The 26939-nt window shown below is 40.9% G+C and overlaps 1 protein-coding gene across 3 annotated transcripts in view; it reads left to right on the plus strand.

Moving 5' to 3' along the window:
- Positions 1–4108: 4108 nt before the first annotated feature.
- PRKX (protein kinase cAMP-dependent X-linked catalytic subunit) overlaps positions 4109–26939 on the plus strand; it is a 127417-nt gene continuing 104586 nt past the window's right edge. For 2 of the 3 annotated variants that reach the window (XR_010597661.1, XM_065580742.1), the window contains exon 1: positions 4604–4934. Coding sequence is in view for 1 of the 3 variants with exons in the window: in XM_065580742.1 (XP_065436814.1) it covers positions 4754–4934 (181 nt within the window). In the remaining 2 variants the exon portion in view is untranslated. Of the gene's footprint in view, positions 4131–4603; positions 4935–26939 lie in introns of those variants that run through there. The other variant, XM_065580743.1, reaches the window with a different exon arrangement.

The following is a 26939-nucleotide window of genomic DNA, read 5'->3' on the forward strand; positions in this document are numbered from 1 at the left end:
TAGCCCAGTACAGACAGTTTGATAAGAAGTGTGAGCATACTTACAAGGGGAGATAGATTCAATGTTTGTAATGGCTCAGCCATTCCCAGTCCTTATTCAAACCGGAGTTGATTGTGTCTAGTTTGCATATCAATTCCAGCTCAGCAGTCTCTCGTTGGAGTCTGTTTTTGAAGTTTTTCTGTTGTAATATAGCCACCCGCAGGTCTGTCACTGAATGACCAGACAGGTTAAAGTGTTCTCCCACTGGTTTTTGAGTATTTTGATTCCTGATGTCAGATTTGTGTCCGTTAATTCTTTTGCGTAGAGACTGTCCGGTTTGGCCAATGTACATGGCAGAGGGGCATTGCTGGCACATGATGGCATATATCACATTGGTAGATGTGCAGGTGAACGAGCCCCTGATGGTATGGCTGATGTGATTAGGTCCTATGATGATGTCACTTGAATAGATATGTGGACAGAGTTGGCATTGGGGTTTGTTACAAGGATAGGTTCCTGGGTTAGTGGTTTTATTCAGTGATGTGTGGTTGCTGGTGAGTATTTGCTTTAGGTTGGGGGGTTGTCTGTAAGCGAGGACAGGTCTGTCTCCCAAGATCTGTGAGAGTCAGGAATCGTCCTTCAGGATAGGTTGTAGATCTTTGATGATGTGCTGGAGAGCTTTTAGTTGGGGGCTGTAAGTGATGGCCAGTAGCGATCTGTTACTTTCTTCGTTGGGCCTGTCCTGTAGTAGGCGACTTCTGGGTACTCTTCTGGCTCGGTCAATCTGTTTTTTCACTTCATCAGGTGGGTATTGTAGTTTTAAGAATGCTTGATAGAGATCCTGTAGGTGTTTGTCTCTGTTTGACGGATTGGAGCAAATGTGGTTGTATCTTAGAGCTTGGCTGTAGACAATGGATTGTGTGATGTGATCTGGATGAAAGCTGGAGGCATGTAGGTAAGTATAGCGGTCAGTAGGTTTCCGGTATAGGGTGGTGTTTATGTGACTTTCACTTATTTGAACTGTAATGTCCAAGAAGTGGATCTCTTGTGTGGACTGGTCCAGGCTGAGGTTGATGGTGGGGTGGAAATTGTTGAAATCCTGGTGGAATTCCTCAAGGGCCTCCTTCCCATGGGTCCAGATGATGAAGATGTCATCAATGTAGCGCAAGTACAGTAGGGGCGCTAGGGGATGAGAGCTAAGGAGGTGTTGTTCTAAGTCAACCATAAAAATGTTGGCATACTGTGGGGCCATGTGGGTACCCAGAGCTTCTACATCCATAGTGGCTAAGATGGTGTTTTCTGGAAGATCATCAATAGATTGTAGTTTCCTCAGGAAGTCAGTGGTGTCTCGAAGATAGCTGGGATTGCTGGTAGCATAGGGCCTGAGGAGAGAGTCGACATAGCCAGACAATCCTGCTGTCAGGGTGCCAATGCCTGAGATGCTGGGGCATCCAGGATTCCCAGGTTTATGGATCTTGGGTAGCAGATAGAATACCCCTAGTTGGTGTTCTAGGGGAGTATCTGTGTAAGTGGCAATTCTTCAAGAAAAAACTTCAAAAACAGACTTCAATGAGAAACTGCAGAACTGGAATTAATTTGCAAACTGGACACCATCAAATTAGGCCTGAATAAAGACTGGGAGTGGATGGGTCACTACAAAAAGTAATTTTCCTCTCTGCTGATACTCACACCTTCTTGTCAACTGTTGGAAATGGGTGACGTCCACCTTGATTACATTGGCCTCGTTAGCACTACAAAAGTAATATTCCCTCTCTTGATATTCACCCCTTCTTGTCAACTGTTGAGAATAGGCCACTTCCACCTTAATTGAATTGGCCTCGTTCGCACTGACCCCCCACTTGGTAAGGTAACTTTCATCTTTTCATGTGCTGTAATATTTATACTGCTTACTGTATTTTTTACTTCGTGCATCTGATGAAGTGGGTTTTGCCCAAAGCTTATGCCCAAATACATTTGTTAGTCTCTAAAGTGCCACAAGGACTCCTCATTGTTTTTGCTACAGGTTTATAGACAGGCAAAGGAATTTTGTTTAGGGTTAGTGAATCCAGTTTGGTTTATCATGGATAACCTAAACAGTTTATAAATGGGCAGAGGTAAGTGATCTTCACCAAGTCCTTAAAAAAGCAAACAAACAAACAAAAAACAACATACAAAGAAGCCATTTGAGGAGCCAACTAATTAATATTAAGAATTTTAAACTCAAATCAAATGTTGCTATTTCTCTTTGTTTACCAAGTCTCACTTATTTCCCCTTTCCAGGAGTACAGTCTAGTGTTTAACAGGAGAAACTATTAATATCTTAAATTACAATGGCATTTCAATATTCCATTAAAACCACTTCAAGAAAAAAATACATCTAATCCCTTGACAGTGCTTTTGCAAACTGCATCTCAAAAATCTTGGTGATCACATCACAGAAACAGCACTGAGCTGGATGGTTGCTTCATCTTGAGGCTGTGTTATCACCTTCTTTAGTGCCTTGTTGCTATTTTGCTTGCTTGTAGAGATGAGATGAACAGGCTAAATTGAGAAGAGTGTACTCAGATGAAAGTGCTATTCTATTTGTCTCTCAACTCAGAGTTTTATATTGCTCTCTTTCTCTATTCTCACTAAGGGTAAAAGACTGGGCTCAAATATCAGCTGCTGTTACCTTTTGATTACCTCATCACCTTCATGGGAAGGTCTTGATTGCATATTCATGAGCTGAAGATGCTGTCTGGTAATACATATGTAGCAGAGTTGTAAATGACTGTCTGTGGTGGGAATTTCTTAGGACATATTTAAAGTTAGAGTTTTAACTCTTTTATTCAGCTCATTTTGAGATCCCTTTAGTTATATTGGGTTTAATAAGAGTTGAAATTCTTTTTTAAATGAGTCCAAACATGCCTATTTCCTATGTAAAGGTTTTTCAGCTTTCAGAATAATCTTTTTTAAACAAATTATTGTTTAAGAGAGTCTTTAAACTTAAATGGTCATGAAAGAAGATATTGTGTTCCCCCCCACCCCCTTACTAATCCTTGTAGAGGTTCTTCTTATAGTAAGGAGTTGCTCAAGCATTGGCAGGTAACTAATTAATTACCTATTTATGTCCAATTAATATCAATATTTGTATAAGGAAGTGGCTTACTGTATTAATAAGAACAGGAGTACTTGTGGCACCTTAGAGACTAACAAATTTATTTGACCATAAGCTTTTGTGGGCTACAGCCCACATCATCAGATGCATGCAGTGGAAAATACAGTAGGAAGATATATATATACACAGAGAGAACATGAAACAAAGGGTGTTACCATACACACTATAAGGAGAGTAATCAGTTAAGGTGTACTCAGTTTTGCGGATACAAACTAACATGGCTGCTACTCTGAAACATATATTAATAAGCAGTATCATGTTTATGAAAATAACAAAAGTAGCTCTTAAAATTTAGCAAAGGTGCAGAAAAGTTTGTAATAACCTAAAGTTACTTTTATTATAATTAGTAACCATTTTTGCATCAATGTTGAGGGCTACCCTGACACAAAGGCAATGGGCCTAATTCTTCACTGCCTTACACCTTGTGTAGTCACCTGCATCCACTTTAAGTATTATTATACAGTAGTTAGTTTACACATACATTATAGTGTATTTTAATGTGGATGAATGTATTAATTTTTCATAATGTTTTAAGTGTAAAAACACAACTGTAACGGGAAATGTTTGTACCTTTGGTAGTACCCATTGCAGGCAAATATTTTAACCCTGTGCCAGCCAGAGAAGTCAGGGCCCTTTCTAGTCCATGTCTGAGGGCATTTATTGCGATACCTCACCCCCGACTATGTAAAGCATGTCAGGGGTTAAATATGTCTGCCACTGAACACTATGCAATCGTTTAACACCATATGCAAACTTGCGAAGCATAGAAAGTGGGAATAGCTGTGCCTAGCAGGATTGATTGCTGTGATGTCCCAGTGTGACATGATCAGAACTTTTCTCTTCCCAGACACTTCTCTAGCCGGGGGGAGCGCGCGGGGGTGAGAAGCCAACTCGCAGCTTGGACGCCGCAGGGGAAGCCCCCCCCCCGAACCTGCCCAGTCCTGTCTGGTTTACCAGGTGGCAGGGGTGGTGAGAGACTGAGCGGCAGCCTCAGGTATCCCCGGAGGTGGGGCTCGCCAGCTAGGAGGAAGAGCCGCAGTTTGAAATGTGTGGGCGGGGCGGGCATCTAGATTATGAAGGCACCAGCCAGCTACTGCGCCCACCCCCATGTGGGGGAAGCGCAGGGAGGGCGCCTTGTCCCGCCACCCCCTCCCCAGACTCTCCCAGGTGGGGCGAGGCCGGTGGGCTGGCTCTGCGCAGGGCGGCGGGGATGAGCAGAGATCCCGCTCCACGATCTGGTGCCGCGGGCGCCTCCCTCCCTCGCCGGGACTGTCTGTGCCGCAGCTGCAGGAAACCCAACCTCGCTCCGCCTCCTCCCGCCCCGCGTGCGGCTCCGCGCTCGCCTCGCCCGCCCGGGCTGCCCATTGTCTGCGCGGCGGCTCCGGGAGGCGGGAGAGGCGGCCCGGGGAGCAAGGCAGGGCGCGCAGCGGGGGCGGCTGCTGCTGCTTGTGGTGCGGGGCAGGAAGGCGGCGGCGGCTGGGCGCGATGCTGGGCAGCCCGGCAGCAGCTGAGAGGCTGAACCAGGAACTGGCCCGGCGGGGCAGCCGCCCCTGCTGCTGCTGAAGGGGGAGCGGCCGCGCCGGCTCCGGAGACGCGAACTTCGCGCCCCCCGACCCCATGGAGACGCTCAGCGCCGTGAAGGCCAAAGTGGGGGCGAAAAGCGCCGGTGGCTGCGAGGCGGCGGGAACGGGCGAGCCCCAGCCTGCCCCTTCCTCCAGCCCCGCGAGCTCCGGCTCCCCGGCGCCGCCCGAGCCCCACGCCTGCAAGCTGGAGGATTTGGAGACCCTGGCGACTGTGGGTGAGTGAGGGGGGGCGAACAAAGGGGCCGCGTCCCTCTGCCCCGTCCTCTGCCCAGGTCCCCGCCAGCCAGCTGCGGCTGCGGGCGCTGGGCTCGCCCCGGGCACCAGCTATTGGCTCCGCAGCCGGCGGTGGCACGGCTTTGCCCCTTCCCAAAGCCGGAGCTCTGGCCCTCTTCTTTCCTGTGCCCTCTCCTCCGCCCAGTCCCATCTCCCTGGCTGGTCCCCAGGGGGCATCTTCCATGCCCAGTGCCAGCCTTGCCCTGTTCCTCTCCCGTGGCTTTCTGAAGACTTCAGTGCCTGCTGGGTATTTCCTGAGCGTTTGGTGGTGTCTGAGATAGCAGAGTGAAGCTCTGTAAATGTCAGTGTAATGGCTGGCAGGTGCCACCCACTGAAAAAAACTACTGACACTGGGGAATTGCGATATTTTGTGTGCCCATAACTTTTATTTTGTTGGCATCTATGTTAAGCATAAAGTTAAGCCCTTTCTCTTCTTGGTAGACAAGACCACAAACTGTTAATCTCAGAACAATATATTGCTTTGAACTTCAGCCACCTTTGAAAGCTGTTTTCACTAGACCTCGTTTTTGAATGAAAGTTGTAGTTAGCATGCATTGGTGCATTACTGTGGACGTCCTTTTTTTGTTTGTTTGTTTGTCCTAGCCTAAACATTGCAGCATTTCTACTCCACTGCCCGCTCTCCAGCCAAGCTCTGTAGGCATCACTGTAGTGTGGATACAAACTATGTTCAGACTGTCTGAAAAGGGTTTTGAGCATGGTTTAAAAACAGAAGTGAGGTGAGCTGGATGTTGCTGGCTGCATCGTCATGTGAGAGTCACAACTGAACCAGTTAATAACATGATTTTGCGCCTGTCTGTGGGAATGGGGCAATCAGTGTTCAATGGCACACTGCACATTATTCTTGTAATACTGTTTTATATGGTTTAGCCATAGCCCATTCACCACAATCATGTTAAAATACAAATTCAGAGTTTTAAATGCAGTTTGTGGGCCACTGAGGAGGGCAGTTTGACCGACACCCAGTTAAATATATTTCACAATCTAAGTCCACACTGCCCTCTTGGTAACTAGTGCAAAAAAGCTTTGTGTTGAATGGAATTGTGGAAGAAGGTAAAGTAGCATCTTTTGATTTCTAGCACATCTTATCTAGATCTCTATTTTTATGAGAACTACCATTCTGGTGTGTGTTAAATAGTAGCATTTATTTCAACATTTGACACTCCGTATACATCTACAGTACTTTGAATGGTATTTGCATCTAGAATAATATCAGTAAATGCAATGTACTTCAACAGTGTGTGCATATGTAAATCTATGTTCTTGTACTAGGTTCAAATGGTTGTATATGCAGCCATACCAAATCTTTATTTATACTTGCCAACACAATGCCAAAAAGGTTGGATGGACTTGCTCTCTAGCAAATGCTGCAACCCCCCCTAAGCTGGATAGTGATAAATTTTGTTCAGCCAATGCTCGCTTGATATTTAAAACTATTCTTAATCAATATTGTGGTTTCAACATGGTTCTTTAAAAATGGTTGTTGAATGGCTTAAGACTTTTATAGTTGATATGAACCATGTTAGCCAATCCTAAAATATATTGCTTTCTTTAATATTATTTAAAAGTTGAAGTGTGAACAAGTCTTCTTAATAGAGATATTTGCATAAAGCATCCTGCTGCACTCCTTGGAAGTGATTAATCTCATTTGTGACATCACAACTAGTTTCTGTGGAAACAGTTGTCATCACAGAGGATTATGCCCCCAAGTGGGGCACAAACTGTAGGAAAAGACTAACTCTTAAGACACACACATATAATTGTCATGCAGATGTCCCTAGAAATAACAAGGAAGGCAAAAAATGGCACAAGAATTATTTCTAAACATCTTTTCGGAGCTTAACGCTTAAGAAAATGGAAAGTTGGGATTCTGTTAAGAATGCTGATGGAACGGAGGTGTGAAGGGAGGGGGTTGCCTTCAAAAATTTCTACTTTCTATCTGATAGCAGAAGGCACAATCCACACTCCTGAGCAACAGTTATATTGACTTAACCCCTGGTGTAGACTGTACTATGTTGACGGGAGGACTTCTGTGGTCAGTGTAGCTACACTGCCTCTGGTGGAGGTGGCTTAACTACACTGATGGAAGAAACTCTCCCGTTGGCATAGTAGCATCTTCACTGAAGTGCTACAGCAGAAACTACAAAACTTGAGAGGGAGGAGAGAAGAGTGTACAAATCTGTTGGTGTAAAGACTCCTAGGGCCTTGTCTAAACATGGAAGTTGAGGTGGTTTAACTTAAATTGGTTTTAAAACTGATTTTGTTAAACCAGTGCAGAAGATCATGGGTGTTCAGTTTAAACTTGTTCCTTATATTGCTAAAGCAATATAATCCAGGTTCATATTGTTTTGAGTATCCATACAGTCTTTTACACTGCTTTAACTAGATATATTTTAAGTCATACCTCTTCTCTCCAAGCATCATCAGCATGAAATTAACAATGCTACGGTTAGTTTCACCACTGCAATTTAGAACCTCAGTAAAATTGTGTCAAGAATTGACAGTTTTAGTCTGCTGCTGATACTGAAAGCTATGCCTGGTATCAGAGGCGAACATGGGAGTCATTTGTGTGGGAGGAGAGCCAGGAAGTTACAGGCCAGGAAGTTGTGATTTTGGTGGGGTTTGTGTGTGGGAAAGGAAGGAAGGGGAAGAGACAATAGCATCTGGGGTTCTTTGGGTTGTCTTACTACAGTTATGGGGGCCATTTCAGTAGCTATTTGAGCACCTCACAATCTTTAATGCATTTCTCCTCTGTGAGATGAAGTAGTTATCCCCATTGATAGATGGGAAACTAAACAGAGTGATTTGCCTAAGGTCACATCGAAAGTATGTGACAGAGCAAGGACCTGAACCCCAGTTTTCCAAGTCCTAGGCTGATGCCCTAATTGCTGGACCATCCTTCCTCATCCTTTTCTAACACTAATGAATCATTGTTTGATACAAAAGATGGAACCTCGAAAGAGAATCTAGAGAAAACAATCTGGAGGAATTGCAGCATCTTCTCCTTTTCCCAACAGCTGGAGTTGCTTGGGGATTTTTCCTTGAACCTCTGCAGTGGGGCTGTCTATCTTTTTCTGTATTGTCATTTCTATAGTATATGTCAAATTTTTCTAAGCCTTAACAAAGGGATGAAAAAGTCAGATAAAGATGTAGAATCAGACAACAGAATGAAAGGAAAGGAGAGATTGCTTCATTCTGGGAGGGGTGGGGGAAAGGAAATACTTTCTTTCCAAAGAGTATAACACATGGCCAAGGAAATAGGCTACAGAGGAAAAAGAGAATGTAAGGAAAGGTGGAGAAGAGGAGGGATGAAATGAAAGAAGGAAATCAAGATCTATTGAAAGAACAAAACAAAACAAAAAAACTTGACACAGTATAATGAATTTCAGAGCCTTTATTAAAGGGACACTTCTTAATTTTAAAACTTGTAAACAGTTTTTGTAAAACCTTAAAAACAATGGAAACCTTCCCACAATATTTAACAATTTCAACGAAAAGAGTGCTTTTAAACAAACTTCCCTATGTAGTGTTCTAAACTAAAATTTTGTGGTATGTTGAAACTGCATGTTATAAATAACCCCAGACTCTTATTTAATTATGTAAGCATGGGGAAAAAAACACAATCAAAATAAAACTGCAAACAAACAAAACAAAATCACTGGCAAAATCTCTCTTACTACTTTAGGAATTCTTCTCCTTGTATACAAGGCATTCTAGTAATTTCTTGTATAGGTATAGTCTGTTCAGTAATAGCTATTGTTCTGATTTAGTAGCTAAGTATACCTTTTTTTTTTTTTTTTTTTTTTTAAATACTAGTGGAAGCTTTTTTCCACAAGAACCAAAACTTGTAACAGCCTTCAAAAGTTTTTTTTTTTTGTGTTTTTTTTTTTTAAAGTCTCTTGAATAGTTAATGAAAACAATAATATGATATTGGCTGGCTGCTCAACAATCCAAACATAACATCACTTTGCCTTTTTAGAGTGTGTTTTTTGTTTTTAATTTTTCTAGCCAATCTCAAGGAAAGTTAATAGTTTCTTCCGTGCTTTTACTTCACAAACACACTTTAGCGCCGTAGGTTTCAGAAGGAAAAAAAAATGGTATAATGTAGTTGCTGTAGAGACTTGAATTCATTGTTGCATTCTCACGTCTTCAAGACAAAACATCTGTGTTTAAATGGAGTGACTTTAGGGCATGTCTTCACTAGCAAAGTTAAAGCACTGCCGTGGCAGTGTTTTAATGTGGCTGTGTAGTCGCGGCACCAGTGCTGGGAGAGATGAAAAAAACCCACTTCCATGAGGGGAATAGCTACCAGCGCTGATGCACTGTCTACACTGGCACTTTACAGCGCTGAAACTTGCAGTGCTCAGGGATGTGTTTTTTCACACCCCAAAGTGAGAAAGTTGCAATGCTGTAAAGTGCTAGTGTAGACAAACCCTTAGTTCCTATTTTCCCTTGTTCTGTCCTTTGTTCCCCTTCTTACTTCCTTCTCCCTCTCTCCTCCTTCTCTCTCACGTTCACACCTGTCCTTGAACAATCTGCTATGACCCAGCTGCAGTTTGAGTGAAAATGACCAGTTTTGTGTCAGTTTCTCTGTTGCTTGTGCAATACTTTACTGTAGGATTGTTCCACAGGTAATTGAAGAAGCAGCACTGGTAGATTATGGAGAGAGAGAAATCAAACCCTGCATGGCCAGAAGAAGGGCCTCTTCCATGAGGGTCCTTGTTCTTAATGGGTTTGTAAGTGACTAATAAAAGGGAGAAATGAACAACCCTTCTTTCCTCAAAAGGAAAAGAGGACCCAAAAGGAAAGATTCTTTTTCCAAACTGGGAGTATGCGATGACTAAAACATGCACAGACTGGGTGTTGAGGATCAGACAGAGTAGCAGAAATCTTTGTGGTAAAGAAAGATTTGTAAAATCTGAGAAATTGGTGAAGAAAATAAATTTGTATTGGTTCAGTACAGTGTTACCCCCTAATATTAAATTTCCTTTGACTACTAATCTTATTAAAGTAGTTAATTGGTATGTGGCAAGCTCAGACTCCCTCTCCCCTCATGTTCTGGACATGACTGCATTTGAAAAAGTGTGTGGGTAGGGAAGTTCCCTTGATATAAAATGAAATTAATCCCCCATAGCAGTCACTCTTCAAAATTTATGCTAGAGAGGGTCATTGCAAAGTTAATCCAGTCTCCATGTCCTGGAATGGAAAAGAACATAGGTGGAATATTGGGGAAGACTTCCTCACAGTGAGATCTCGGGAATAGTCACCCAAGGAAAAGCACTGAAGAATAAACTAGGGAATAGGGCTGTCAAGTGATTAAAAAAATTAATCGCGATTAATCATGCGATTAATCACACTGTTAAACAATAATAGAATAGCATTTATATAAGTATTTTTGGGTGTTTTCTACATTTTCAAATATATTGATTTCAATTACAATCCAGATACAAAGTGTACAGTGCTCACTTTATTTTTGATTAAAAGTATTTGCATTGTAAAAAAAACAAAAATAGTATTTTTCAGTACTAACACAAGTACTGTAGTGCAATCTGTTTATCATGAAAGTTGAACTTACAAATGTAGTATATGCAAAAACTGCATTCAAAAATAAAACAATGTAAAATTTTAGAGCCAGCAAGTCCACTCAGTCCTACTTCTTGTTCAGTCAATCGCTCAGACAAACAAGTTTGTTTACATTTGCAGGTGATGCTGCTGCTTGTGTCTTGTTTACAATGTCACCTGAAAGTGAGAACAGGCGTTTTTGTGGCACTGTTGTACCTGGTGTTGCAAGATATTTACATGTCAGATGCGTAATGATTCATATGTCCCTTCATGCTTCCAGAACCATTGCAGGGGACATGCGTCCATGCTGATGACGGGTTCTGCTCGATAACAATCCAAAGCAGTGCGGACTGATGCATGTTCATTTTCATCCTCTGAGTCAGATGCCACCAGCAGAAGGTTGATTTTCTTTTTTGGAGGTTTGGTTTCTGTAGTTTTTGCATCAGAGTGTTGCTCTTTTTAAGACTTCTGCAAGCATGTTCCACACCTTGTCCCCCTCAAATTTTGGAAGGTACTTCAGATTCTTAAATCTTGAATCGAGTGCTGTAGCTATCTTTAGAAATCTCACATTAGTACCTTTTTGCATTTTGTTATATCTGCAATGAAAGTGTTCTTAAAATGAACAACATGTGCTGGGTCATCGTCCGTGACTGCTATAACATGAAATATATGGCAGAATGTGGGTAAAACAGAGCAGGGGACATACAATTTCCCCCCGAGGAATTCAGTCACAAATTTAATTAACGCATTTTTTTTTTAGCAAGCGTCATCAGCATGGAAGCATATGTCCTCTGGAATAGTGGTCGAAGTATATGTCCTCTGGAATAGTGGCCGAAGCATGAAAGGCCATATGAATCTTTAGCGCATCTGGCACGTAAATATCTTGCGACGCCGGCTACAACAGTGCCATTCAAATGCCTGTTCTCGCTTTCTGGTGATCTTGTAAATAAGAAGAGGGCAGCAGCATCTCCTGCGAACGTAAACAAACTTGTTCAGCCAATCGCTCATACAAACAACAAGTAGGACTGAGTGGACTTGTAGGCTCTGAAGTTTTACATTTTGTTTTTAGTGCAGCTATGTAACAAAAAAAAATCTACATTTGTAAGTTGCACTTTCATGATAGATTGCACTACAGTACTTGTATGAGGTGAATTGAAAAATACAATTTTTATCATTTTTACAGTGCAAATATTTAGAATAAAAATAGTATACACTTTGATTGCAATTACTACACAATACAATACAATATATATTAAAATGTAGAAAAACATCCAAAAATATTTAATACATTTCAATTGTTAGTCTATTATTTAACAGTGCGATTAATCGACAGCTCTACTAGGGAATAATCATTAATTGCCAGGGAAATGGATATAGTTTAATGTCTTTTTAATCTCTGATTTCTGCAGTTAGGCCTGCACTATAGTTGTCAACAAAGCTATCCAAAAGTGTCAATTGTGGTGTGAATGCTTGAATAATCTCAGATCCAGCTCATACCAGTGCTGCAGATAGATGAAGCATATAAAAGGTAGGATAATTCCTTCCCTTTACAAATAAAACATAAACAAGCATAACAGGGAGGTGCATCATTACAGGATTTCTCCACCACAGTGGTAAGTCACAACTAAACCTGAGCAGATAGAGAGATGATGTTCAGTTGGAACAGAGAACTTTGTAAATAATTGAGAACCAAGGAAGTTGTTGACTCAAACCTATTAATTACTAGCAAGTCTGGGGGGAGAGAGAGCCCTATCCAACCTACCCTTCTACTTCCTCAGAGCCTCTGAATCAGTCTTCCTTTCACAGCAATAAGACGTGAGAACAAGTGGATTCTCGTTCAAGGCTGGTTGTGAAATACAGCATGTCTGGAGTGGAAGGGGGATGGACAGTGCAATTTATGTATGTGTTTAGTTAGCTGTTGGAGTGATGAGCCAGGAAAAGCACCCAAGAATTGTCTTTCATGACATGAAAGACAGGAAATTTGTGTTCCTACTGTAAGGGGTTGTCTACACTAAAAAGTAGCACAGAATTCACTGTACAGGTATAACTAAAGCTATTCAACCCCCTATTGTGGATGCAGTTAAACTGGTGTAAATGTGTTTATACCAGGGGAATAGTTATACTAGTATAACTGTGTTCACATTAGAGCTTTTATTGGTTTAACTGTTTTGGTTAAAAAAAAATCATATCCCTAATCAAAATAGATATATGGGTAAAAAAAACAAAAAGCCCCCTATGAATTGTAGACTTGACCTAAGGTGGTATTACACTTTTTCAAAAACAAGTAAAATTCTGTAAGTAAAAATCTGCTTAGTAAGGTGTATTATTTCACATAAGCTCTTCAAATGGGAGGGATGTGTGAGAGTTCCTTTTTAGTTATAAGATTGAAATAAATTTCAGTGTTCCTGAGGGGAAAAGTAGTATCTTTCAAGTGAATTGAAAGATTGATGCCTTACTTTAATGCTCAAAGTTCATTTTACCTAGCTAGTGCTTCTGTCTGTGCTCCCATTCTATAGGAGTTGCTTTAGCTTGATTTGGAAAAAAAAATAGTCATTGTCTCAACTGATCCTTCTTGCATACTAGGAGTACATCAGAAATCATTATGCCAGTTCCAGCAGAGTCCCTTTTGTAGCTTTGAGAACCTTGAAATCTCCTTTAAAGTGTGGAGGGAACTGATCCAAAGCATTAGGGGTGCATTTGAGGTGTATTCCTTGTGTGGCTAAATTTGGAGGTTCATATTATGAACAAAACTGTTTGATAGCTAAGTGCAATGGGATAGTTACTGCTTTCTCCTAATCTTTTAAGGAGGAGTGATGGAAGTAGAGAAAGAGTGGCCTCGTAGTTAAGGAATGGAAATGCGAATGAGTTTTCTGGGGGCTTGTCTACACTACTGCTTAAGTCGATTGTAATTTGCATTGCTCAGGGATGTGACAAAATACACCCCAAATGACGCAACTTACATCGACTTAAAGCAGTACTATGTCAGCAGGCGACGCTCTCCCACTGACATAGCTTCTGTCTCGTTGAGGTGGAGTAATTACGTTGATGGGAGAGCACTCTCCCATTATCATAGCATGTCTTCACCATGTATGTTGAAGCGTGGTAGTGAAGACAAGCCCTGTGTTACCTTTGGCAAGTCACTTAGGCCCAGATTTTTAAAAGGTATTTAGGCACCTAAATCTCATTCATTTCAGTGAAAGTTAGGCACCTAGGAACTTACTAAATCCTCTGTTATGGCCTGACTTTTCAAAGCACTGAACACCTGAAGCTCCCATTGACTTCATATGGAGCTTCAGGTGTATAGTACCTCTGCAAATCAGACCCATAATCTTTCTTTATTATAATGAGAGTAAGAACATTGATGTAATCTCTCTGGGGAGCTCAGACTAAACTAGTCTTTAAAATGTATAGAGGTCAGATGGAAGGCATTACATTTTATAAATGCAAAGTGTCTGCATGGAGCACACGGGAGAAAGTTGGGTGGATCTTAAAGACTGAAATATAGGAGGGAGCAAAGGCAACACGAGTCACGGGGGAGCAGAAAAGACATAAATAGAAGACTAGAGGATGAAACAGTGATATGGAAAAGCAAGGACGTGGATGTGATTATGAAAGTTGGTAGGAGAAGAAAGGTGATGCTATCTTTCAGAGAAAGAAGACAATAGTGGAAATAAGCATGGTAATGTTATGGAGATGAATGGAAGGAGAGATGTGGCTACATAACTGGAAGAAAGGAATAAACAGGAAAATACTCAGACAACTCCTAGAACAGTGAATTTTATTAAACCTTTGCCCCTTTATTTTTGTTGCATTTACCTGGAAACTTCCTGCATCTTTGCCTTTTTTAAAAAAAAAAAACCTAGGTAAAGTTATGAGTTTTTGTGTGCAGACACTCCCTGACTTATGCAAGCGTTCCATTCTGGAATGCCTTGCATAAGTCAGGGACGTATACCTGACAATTGCCCCCCTTCCCCCCAAAAAAGAAAAGCTTACGGAACTTTTTCCGTAAGTGGGGGTTTGTGTAAGTCAGGTTTGCGTAACCCGGGGAGCGTCTGTGCTTATTTTATATCAAGGTTGTTACTACTCTTTTTTCTGTAGATAAATAATGGTGGGGAGGGAGGAAAGAGGAGATTGTCTAGGCAAACCTCTGACTGATAAAGGGAGTCCAATTCCTTAGGGCTTATAACGAAATATGCCAATTTATATATTTAAATAGGATCCATGCATAGCTGTCACTATTCTGAGCAGCTGGGCTCCACTCTTCTATCAGTAGAGACTGTTGCTGATCCAGATTTTTTCCCCCTGTGGGTGATGAGTGGCGGGGAGGAGACAAAATAATTGTGAAGACTTTTTCCAGAATCTTGAGGTCAGTCTGTGCTTGGTATAATTACAACTGGGTAAAATGAGTGGTGAAAATATTCATATTCCCACTCTAAAATGCTATGGTCAATTCTGAAGGAGAGGAGATTGTGGGGTTTTTGTTTTTGTGTGAAAGGTGGAGGCAGCTATGTGTGTGTGTATGAAATGAATGCATTTTTGTGCTACCTTTTATATAATTCAAGAGATCAAAAATTCATGTACTGCCTCTGACATTCTATAAATAGATCATCATTTCAGAAAGATTCTTTGAACATGAAGAAAACACCTTACTTTTTCACTCTAGAGAGCTCTCCAAAAGAGCAACAATAATAATTTCCGAATTGTAAGAAACAATTCGGGATCGGTATAGCTCATAACTAAAACTGTGGCCCTCAGATTACTGTATTTTCTGGCGTATAAGACTACTTTTTAACCCAGGAAAATCTTCTCAAAAGTCGGGGGTCGTCTTATACGCCGGGTGTCGTCTTATAGGGCGGGTGCTGAAACTTCCGAGCCGGACTGGAGAATCTGTGGTCACTCAAAAATGGCCGCGGCCACATCCCCGCCCGATGACGAGGTGAGGGGGCGGCTCACCGGGAAGGAGTAAGTGAAGGGCGGAGCAAGCTGCAGGCGTCCGGGACACCCGGGGTATGGAAAAAAGAGATAAAGCAGCGCTGTGCCCAGAAAAACACGCCTCTTTCACCCGTCTGGCCCGCCCTTGTATCCTATTACCGTACCTCCTTCTCTGCCTCTCAGATCTCGCTCCTGAGGACTGCAGTGAAGCGGCGCAGGCGCGCATGTGCGAGATCTGAGAGGCAGAGAAGGAGGTAATAGGATACAAGGGCGGGCCAGACGGGTGAAAGAGGCGTGTTTGCGCTATCGCTCTGATAGTCTTGGAGACAGGGAGGGCTGGGCAGGCAGGGAGAGCTGACCAATCCAAGCAGGCTTTGTATACAACAACCAGCCAATCGCCGGTAAGGTACATCGCTTGCCGTGATTGGCTGGTTGTTGTATACTGGGTACCACATACAGTACAGCACCAGTATCTGTACCTGTTCATACAGTATAGCACCAGTACATACAGTACAGTATACAAATGTCCAACAGTCAAAACCCCATCATGGCTCCACCAGCAAGAAGAAAGAAATATGAAGCCAGTTTCAAACTTAAAGTTGTAAACTTTGCCATGGAACATAATAACTGCGCTGCTGCAAGACAATATGGAGTAACAGAAAAGATGGTTCGGGACTGGAAAGCAAATGAAAAAGCATTAAAGAGTATGCCAAGGGGTAAGTGTGCATTAAGAAGAGGCACTCCACATTGGCCAGAACTCGAAAAACATGTAGCAGACATGGTGAATGAGCATCGCCAAAACGGTTATGTAGTGACACGAAATAAAATACATTTGTTTGCACTTCAGTGGGCCAAATCTAACCCAGATCACAGCAACAGATTTAAGGCCATTGTATCCTGGTGTACTAGATTCATGGGAAGGCATAATATGGTACTGAGGCAAAAGATGAAAATTGCCCCAAAATTACCTGCAGATTTTGATAGCAAAGTAAATAGTTTCCATCGATACGTAATACAACAGCGCACTAAACATGGCTATGCGTTAAGTAGTATTGGAAATATGGATGAAACTCCAATGAATTTTGATATGGTTGGAAATAAAACTGTCCATCAAAAAGGTGAAAAAACAATTTTAATTAAAACAACAGGACATGAGAAGTCCAGTTTTACAGTGGTACTAGGATGCACAGCTGATGGCGCCAAACTGAGACCAATGATTATTTTTAAAAGAAAAACAATGCCGAAATTCAAGTTCCCTGTTGGTTGTTTTGTACATGTGAATGAAAAAGGCTGGATGGATGAAGAAGGGGTAAAGCTATGGCTTGATAATGTATGGAGCAGGCGACCAGGTGGACTTATTCAAAAATGTAGTCTACTGGTGTGGGATATGTTCAGGGCTCATTTAACTCCCAGCACCAAGCAAATGCTTGCAAGACTAAACACAGATGCGGCAGTTATTCCTGCAGGATTGACATCGTTGGTACAGCCACTGGATGTGTGCCTAAACAAGCCATTTAAAGATGGCATTCAAGAACAGTGGAATGAATGGATGGTTAGCGGCGAAAAGTCATTCACAAAAGGAGGAAACATGCGTGCTCCACAGTTGGATGTTTTGTGCAAGTTTGTCATAAAAGCCTGGAATGATATTGATGCAGAAACAGTAATCAAGTCTTTCAAGAAGTGTGGCATATCAAATTCATTAGATGGTATTGAGGACGACTACTTGTGGCAAGATGAAGAGGAAGCTGAAGCTGAGACCACACCATCTGATACGGAATTCGATCCATACGATGACTGCCTTACAAATGTATCACAAGATGTCATTGATATACTTATGATATCAGATGACGAACAGGAGGATTTTGAAGGCTTTTAAAGGGAAACTGTCACGCCAGCAAAACCTGTAAAAATACCGTAGCTTGCAGTTATGATGGGCGTTGCTAACTCGCCAGGGACTGGCCCGGCACTTGCTCTCTCTCTCTTGTTTGTTATCTTCCTCCTATCATCATCAGTTCCAGTTTGGTTGACAGCTTAGAAAACAAACAGCATGGCAGCTCCCATGGGTTTATTGTCTTATCCTTCCTTTCAGCTTTAGAGTGAATTAGGAAAAGTTTAATCCACTTGCACTGTTTTATGTTTACATGTTTGATGACAAACAGCCTTATGTTTATAAGTGACAGTTTTCCTGCTAAGTACCTGCATGTCATAAGCATTTGAATTAAAATTACCATATTGAAATCAAATCTGATGTTTTTTAAATTTTTTTTTGGTGTGCGTTGGAAGAGGGGTAGTCTTATACGGCGAGTATATCCCAAACTCTATATTTTAACTGGAAAAGTTGGGGGTCGTCTTATACGCCCAGTCGTCTTATACGCCGGAAAATACGGTATGTAAAATCTGGATTTTGCGATTAGAGTTTTCGGGCAAGGAGAGGGCATATGGTTACTTCTCCCTAAATGCTTGGAAAGGCTGATTCACTGCAATGCTGAAAGAAACTTGGTCGCAGGGGAAACGGGGTTAGAGACAAATGTGGCAATATATCAGCAGTACCTGCCGAGAGTCTCTCCTGTTCTATTGTCCCATTGCACAACAGAGCCAGAAATTCAGGATACTGCCAAATTTAAATCTTCCCCCTTCCCCCCAATTATTGTATGTCCTGCATGGAAGAGTTTACATGACTGACAGTTTGGCTGTTGACCCTTATACTTAGGATTGGTGGAACCTGATTTTTATTTTTCATAACTCCAACAAATAATATTAATTTTTTATTTTTAAGCTTTTTTTATTTAAATTTTTACAGTTCCATGAAATTATGGAAGGGGAGCCAGACAATTATTTAATGACCGTAGGCAATGAGATTTAATCAATTTTATTAGATAACATATAACATGTCTCTTGCAAACACACACAGAAAAAACATATATGATTTAAAACTATTCTAACATCCACATAATGTATTAAAATATCCGTCCGGACTTAATAACTCTCTTCTAAACCATAATGCTAAAAGGGCAAAAATTACCATCAATTTAATTACTACCAGACATTGAGAAAATACTAAAAAAAACACACAAAAAACAACAACTTTCTTTTGAGCTGATAAAAATTCTTTTTATATAAAAAAGATAAAATCAACCATGCTCTCAGAAATTGGAAAATTGAATAATCCAAAAGATAATGAGATAAATCTTCCTGTGCTCCAGATTCACATGGGCAGAAATGAAGATCTGAAGGAACTTTTCCATATCTAACTTTTGAGGACTGCAGTTGCCATGGTTTGGAAGCTTAATCTTACATAAATGAGGATTTGATAACTCATTCAAATACAGTTCAAAAACATGGGCTGTCTTCAAAGTAGAGAACCAAAAAGCAAACTTGGAATCATGAATCATAGTCTCATCTTCTTGCTGGGTAATATCCGTGGCTCTCTGTTTGAGTAATTGATTGAGTTGATTAACAATACCATCAATAATAGAAAAACCCAACCTAAATAAAATCTATTGGAGGGTCTTATACCATGGAAATAAGGAGTACTCGGACCAAAATAAATAATAAAAAAAAGCAATTCAAGATCTACTTACGGGGGGTAACCCACCTCCGTATGTAAAAATGAGGCAAATATAGAATTTGGGAGAATTGTCTCCTCAAAATTATTTTGAACTATCTCTGTGGCTGACATTTGTTCTCTAAACTAAACTTTGACCCCCTAAAGCATCTGTGATGATATTGTAGCATTAAAAACTTAGTGCTGCAGCAGCTATGTTCCCACCATATGAGTGGGTAAAACGGGGCACTCCTTGAGCAGAGCTAAATGCCTTTTGTTTTAAACCTTTATGATAAGGGGATCAGTGGCCCACATGGTGGAACTTCATCCCTAAATGCATAAAAGCAGAGACTTCTTCTACAAGGTGGCCTCCTGTCTTCCCCTCAATTTGCAGAGGGTTCTTCCCAAAATTGTAATTGACAACCAGGTCTTGAGAATTATAGTATGAAGAAAAATGACATAATCTTCAGAGGCTTTTTGGAGTTTGCAATAAAACAACCATATCATTGGTATGTAACAGGATAGATCTAGCCTTAATTTGTGGCAGAGAGGCATTACCGTCTTTTTTTTTTAAACCATACACCATGTCATTAATTAATTAAAAAGAGGCACTAGAAGTCATCCCTGATGTACTCCCTTAGAAGTAGGGAATATAGTACAGTCTGGGTTGACTTTTAGCTCTTGCCCTAGAGGTGTTACCCTGGTGTAAAGCCTCCAAAATATACAGAAGTATTAGATTGATGCTCAATTCTTCTTAATTTTACCCATAGTTTTTCTGTTAGTCAAATGCCATTTTAAGATCTATAAAGCCACATACAATCTAGTATCCTTAACTGCAGTATATTTATAAACCATATAGGATAAAATAAACAATTGTCAGTTGTGGCTCTACTAGCCCTAAAGCCACTTTGCTCTTTGTGTAGTAAATTAGCCTTTCAAGTCCACATTTCAAATTTAGATATTAAAAATCTAAAATACATTTTCCCTGCCACATCTAACAGATTAATAGGTCTATATGAATCAGGATTTTCTTTTTTTTTGGTCCACTTTTTAAAACAAACAAAACAAAAAAACCCTGTGATATTGCACCTCCAGCATGACTAATGATGGTAAATAATTTAGCCAAGACTGGAGACACCAGTCAAGGTTCTTCTGAAAAACTTCAGTGGGGAGAAAAATCTTCCCTTGGAACTTTTTTCTATCATTGGGCTAAAATAAATGACTAGAGTTCACTGTCTGTTTCTGAAGGCCAGAGTGGTAAATTAAAGAGAGGATTCCTCATTGCACCAACTATGGTTGAATTAGATTAAAAAGCCGTTTGGGGGTAGTCATTAAAGACCTGGCCAAAATGTGTTATCCAGACTTCTTCATTAATATGAGGTTCCTCAACTGGAGCATCTCTACTAAAGCCACTTTCAGATTGAAAACATTAAAGCTTTATAAACTGTTAAAGCACAAATTGTCAACATCATATATAGAAATATACAAAAGTAAATATCCTTACACAGGGCCGGCGCAACCCATTAGGCGACCTAGGTGGTTGCCTAGGGCGCTATAATTTGGGGAGCGGCAACCGAGGCTGTATTTCGGCGGCGGGACCTTCCGCCACCTCTGTGTGTGGGGGGGTGGCATTTCGGGGCAGGACCTTCCGCTGCCGAGGGCAGCAGAAAAGCTGGCGGCGATCCTGTCCTTACATCAACTCATCATACTTTGTTTTACTAATCATGTGCTAGTCCAAGTCTAATTGAAAAGTCTAAATTACTGGATTTTTGCCTATAATGTTTCTATGACTAGGAGGTTTAAGTGAGACTTCTTCCCCACCCCCCAGACACTCTCTCTCCCCCCCCCCCCACCAAAACATGTGTATGCATGTGCACACATTCATCCACCTCAGGCCTTTTATTACAGTTACTGGAATGCCTAGTTATTTGGTAGAGTCAGCAGATGATTCTAGATTTCAGAAGCTTTCCAGATTTGAGCATATGTCCTTACAGTAAAAAATGCTGAGCTCTCCAATTTGGTCTTCACAGAGGCATATGCAGTGTTTGCTTTGAACTTTTCAACAGACAATGATTTTTTCACAGACACTGAAGCTGCTGTCATTGTGAGTGCAGGTGATGCACTGGACATGACATGCAATGGCTGGTTTTCTCTTTTCTAATGTTCAAGTCATCACATGACACTTTGCACACCATATGCAAGTTAAAATCATGCTTGAACTCTTCTGCCTAGCAAGGGAAATGCACAGAATATTTTTGTAGTTGCTAAAATTGTGTGACATCTGGGCCTTGACAAATGGATCAAACTGAAATCCTGATCCATAGAGTCCGAGTAACTTGTGGGATATGATTGCTTTCAGTTGGCTTAGAAATTCTGGTGTGAAAGCACACAGTGCAGATGAAAGGGGATCACTTTTGGAGCGTATTGACTTGCCTTCTATTTCTTACGGCATTATCTACATCAGCCGCAACTTGTAAATAGTGGTTAAGCTGCAGATCAGTGTGATATATTGGGGTGCATTTGTTTCCATTTACAAAGGAACCCCATGGTTTTCCCCTCAAAATACAAAAATAAAAGATAACTTGCAATACGGTTCTCATAGGGTTCCATTGACCTTGACAATCCAGCATAGTTTCATTTCCTTCTTTGAGCTGACTGTATACTTGTCTTTAATGAGAATCTGTCACTCGTCCCAGTGTGCATGAATGAATTGTTTTGCCTTGAGCCAGGAAAACCAGCGCAATTGTACAATGGGGGGTGGGCAGGGACGCATTCAATGGGCTCGTGTTGGGTGACAGACTTTAACAAATGCTCACCTTTGCCTGTTGGTATGTTTAAATATTGCTGAAAATGTATTTCAAATTTATTGGTGTCATGGAACTCATCAGTTCTGATTGCCTTATCAAAGCCTACATGGAGATGATGAGCAATACATGGAATGTGCAGCAGATGTGGATATATTTCTTTCAAGTCTTTCACTAAGCATTGCATTTGTGTCGTGGAGCATCGTTGATTGACAGTTTTCCTGTGTGTGGCTATACTCTCCAATATGTCCAAATTGAAAAGATCCCTGAACTGCGCTGAGAAGTAACAGAGGATTTAAATGGTGTTTATTGATTTATATTTGTCACTGAAGAACACTGCAAGGATGTTAATTGCTGGGTGTTCAGCAAGCTCTGGAGTTGCATCAGTTACTAAAGAGAATTTCCCACCACTCAAAAGATCCCTAGTTGCAGCTTGGTGAGTGAAAACTTCAGGCAGGTATTTTTTTCCAGCTGCTGCTGATGATGATCTGGGCAAGCGCGTGCTCTCAGTGGATCACTGTGAAGCAAGCATAGTTAATAAAAAGCTCAAACCATGGACTGAATTAACTCAGATTGCCTCAAAGCACAACATGAGTACCAGATTGCATGAAAATCTGTAGCTTCTTGGTTCTTTTCTCTCATTCTTCCCTAACAGGTTTCTGTCAAAGCCTGGTTTATTTTTTCTTGACATTTTTTAATATCATGAACCTTACTATTCACATGTTCAGCAGTACAATTTGCCTGTCATGAGATGTCTGTTTTATAAACTTTGCTGTACAAAATGTCCTTCTGTCCCTTTCCAGGCTTTGTCACTGTTTTGACTTTGAGGTCAGCGTATTTGCTGCAATATTCCTTTAGGGATTTTCTTCTGCAACCTGTAATAGAAATAAAACAAAGTTATCCTCTGTTATTGTACATGTGCAGCTGAGCTGCACACCACAAATATAATTGCATTTATGCTGTTCCTCAACTTTGACCCCCCCCCACACACACTGTAACAAATGTTAACACCAGAGCCAGCAGTTTTAGCAGAGTGGAGATACATGCTTTATGTAGCATCCATTACAACATGTTTTATATACATTAAGGTGGGAGTCTAAGACTCAGCAGTATTTTTCTTACTTTGCCTATCTGTAAAAGTTTTATTGGTGGAAATGTTTTTTGTCAGTCTTTGTGCGTATGGAGAAATTGACGTTTACCAATAAAAATCAAATCCTTCCAAACCTATTTGCAGTCAGGGAATTCTGACCCTTTTTGGCAGCTTTCATGTTGTACAAGCAGCTGCTGTGACTTTACTATGCTATCCTATTAAGGAGCTCTCCGTTCTTCTGCCTTCTTTTTCTTTACCCATATCCCCATGTAGAGTAGTTGATTGCTCTGTGGATTGGTTTGGAAACAAGTGCTAGTTAAACAAGACAGCTGTCACCTGCTCCAACGGACTCTGTGTTTGTCTTCTATGGAACACTTTGACCTCAGCTAATTTGTAACAAATGTCCTTTTAAATCTGAAACTCACTGTTAATTCATAAGGCATTACTGCCATGAAACTGGACTGGCTGATAGGTATATCTGTCATAATAGATAAGTAGAGGATTAGGGTCAAGGCTGTCTGATGAATTCCTTTTGGGGTTGGTAGTGGTATTGTGCATTGTCATTGAATTCTTCCTGCCTCTTACCCACCCTTACAGCACACTGCATAAACTTCAGTTCAGGTTGTTATGCTCTCTGGTTTACAATTGCTTAATTGTTCGGTGTAGGTAATATTTAATGCTGTATAAAGTACTTAAATTTATAATCTTGGAGTTTCTTTTGTTAATTTGAAACTGAGCTTTATTTTATTTATTAGGAAAACTTGGTCACTGGAAGAGTTTATTTTTTCCTCACTAAATATATATTTATAGGACTTTTAAGCCAATGGCTCTAGGTTTCAGTCAGTTTTATTGTAAGACCTGCTCTGCTCTTGCCTTGCTATCTGACTATGCAGTATCATGACAGATCACAACTTCCTGTACTGGAACACACAGCTTTATGGACAAATTTATATGTAACTTCTTGGGTCCTGCAAGTTAAAGGAAGGTCAAGTAAAAAGCATTAGGTAATGACAAGACTTCTTGTGTATCAGATCATTTATAGGATTTCATAATTAGTTATCTAGAACACTTGCTTAAAGAAACAAGGAATTACTGGTTCATCATTGGTATTACTGGTTCACTTGTGCTGTAGAAATAAGTAGGCCATTTCTTGGTAATGTTGGAACTCACTTTGCTTATAAGGGACATATCTAATCTGTATTTAGATTCTACTCCAGGGGTCGGCAACCTCTGGCACGCGGCTCGCCAGGGTAAGCACATTGGTGGGCTGGCCCAATTTGTTTACCTGCCACATCTGCAGGTTCGGCCAATCGTGACTCCCACTGGCCGCGGTTCGCCGCTTCAGGCCAATGGGGGCGGTGGGAAGCCGTGGCCAGTACATCCCTCGGCCCGTGCCGCTTCCCGCAGCCCCCATTGGCCTGGAGCGGCGAACCGTGGCCAGTGGGAGCTGCAATCGGCCGAACCGGGAGACGCGGCAGGTAAACAAACTGGCCTGGCCCGGCCCGGCCCACCAGGGCGAGCCATGTGCCAGAGGTTGCCGACCCCTATTCTACACTGTAACTGACAAAGAATGAGAGAAATGGAACAACTTATTTCCTCCAACTCGAGTAGCCTAGTTTAATCTGATATTGGAACTGGTTGGAGGAATGAATAAATCTGTTTATAGTTGTAAGTAAATATATTTAGTGTAACCTGTAACTTAGTCTGTATTTTTTATCTTGCACAACTGATGCGTATTAAAAGTGTGTGTAAGGAAATAATTTTAATAGTTTAATTTAAAATTAAATAGAAAATGTCACTGAATTCAAAATCCAAAATCTTTCAATAGAATCTATAAACAAAAATTTTTTTTTTATTCACACTTTTAAAATGAAACACATACCTTCTGACTAATGATTGCAGAGCGTTGAGGTGGTTTCTTACTACAAAAACATAACATTCCAGTGCTGTGGGAGTCTGGATACCATTATCAAATCCTAGAAATGTAGGGTTGGATGGGACCTTGAGAGATCAAGTCCAGCCCCTTTAGCTGAGGCAGGACAAAGTAAACCTAGAGCATCTCTCACAAGTATTTGTCCAACCAGTTCTTAAAAACATCCAGTGCTGGGGATTCCACAGCCTCCCTTGGAAGCCTATTCTGGAGCTTAATTATAGTTCTCTTTTCCCCCCTTCCTAATATCTCTAACCTACTTCTCCCTTACTATAGGATCAAAAAACTAAAAAACTTCAAATGGAGGTGCATACCCCTTTGGAAATCTTAAACGTAATCTGCAGACCCCAGGTTGAAAACCCCTGCTATAGATTAAGCCAATTAATTATTCTTCTACCTTCAGTGGGCATAGAGAACAAATGATTACTGTCCTCTGTATCACAGCCCTTCACATACATGAAGATTATGAGGCTCCACTCAGTCTTGTCTCAAGACTAATTAAAAACTTTCCTAGTATGAAGGGTTTAGAAAACCTGACCTTTATTTATTTTATTTATTTATTTTTGTTCTGCCCTGGACTCTTTCCAGTTTGTCCACATTTTCCTAAAGTATGGTGCCAGAATTGGACACAGTACTCTAGCTGTGGCCTCATCAGTGTTGAGTGGAGTGGGACAGTTACCTCCTGTTTTACATACAACACTCCTGTTAATACATCCCAGAGTATTAGCTTTTTTCACAACAACCTCATTGATTCATACTCAATTTGTGATGTACTGTATCCCTCATTCCTTTTCAGCAGTACTATCATTGAGCCATTTTGTAGTTTATGCTTTTGATTTTCTTTCCTTCGTAAGTGTAGTACTTTGCAGTTGTCTTTATTGAATTTTATCTTGATTTCAGACCAGTCCTCCAATTTATCAAGATTGTTTTGAATTCTGATACTGTCCTCCAAAGTGCTTGTAGCCCCACAGTGCAGCTTGGTGTGAACTGTAGATTTCATAAGTGTAGTTACTGCTCTACTATACAAGTTATTAATGGAAATAACCAATAGAACCAGACCCAGAATTGACTCTTGTGTGATCCATAGATAAGGCCTCCCATTTTTGTGATCCATAGATAAGGCCTCCCATTTTGACAGCATTGGGAATACTCTTTCAACCTGCCTTACAGGAATTTCATCTAGACATTTCCCTAGTTTGCTTATGAGACAGTCATGTGGGACTGTGTCAAAAGCCTTACTAAAATCGAGATATACCACACCTGCTGCTTCCCTCTATCCACTACACCAGTAACTCTGTCAAAGAAGGAAACTATGTTCATTTGACATGACTCGTTCTTGACAAATTCATGCTGGTTATTGTTTTATAATCCTGTTATCCTCTAGGTGTTTACAAATTGATTGTTTAATAATTTGTTCCAGTACAGTATCTTTCCACACCTCTAAGTTAGACTGACTGTTCTGTAATTTCCTGAGTCCTCTTTGTTTCCCCCTTTTTAAAGATAGGTACAAGGGCAAAGTTTTGCCCTTGTTTGCCCTTGTCCAGTCCTCTGGGACCTCACCTCTCCTCCCAAGAGTTCCAAAAATAACCTAAGCAATTTTAGAACTGTTAACAAGTTTAAGTCCCTCTAAGATGAATTTCCTCCAGCCCTGCCTAACTGAATACATCTAACTTACCTAAATATTCTTTAATCTGTTCTTCCCCTGTTTTGGCTTGTGCTTCTTCCTCCTTGTTGTTAATATTGTGTTTAATATTTAGTAAAGACTGAATCAACATAGATGTTAAATACCTCAGCTTTTTTGATGTCATCAGTTCTCTCCTTCCCCACAAAGTAGAGGGACCTACACTTTTCCTCGCTCCATATGTATTTAGAGAACCTCTTCTAGTTCTCCACATGTTAGTATGGTATCAGTTTTTGTGGTAGTGCAGAAGTTCAGTTCCTTAGAGAGCATGGATAATTCAGCTCCAGTCTTGATAAACTGATGATTGGATGTCGTTTAGTGCCCATGTGGTGGGTACTGGTGCCATGGTTTCTCCCAGATGTGGTGATCTGTGGGTTGTGGAGTAG

This window comes from Chrysemys picta, chromosome 1 (genome assembly GCF_011386835.1).
Source record: "Chrysemys picta bellii isolate R12L10 chromosome 1, ASM1138683v2, whole genome shotgun sequence".
In the NCBI taxonomy this organism is placed as follows: Eukaryota; Metazoa; Chordata; order Testudines; family Emydidae; genus Chrysemys; species Chrysemys picta.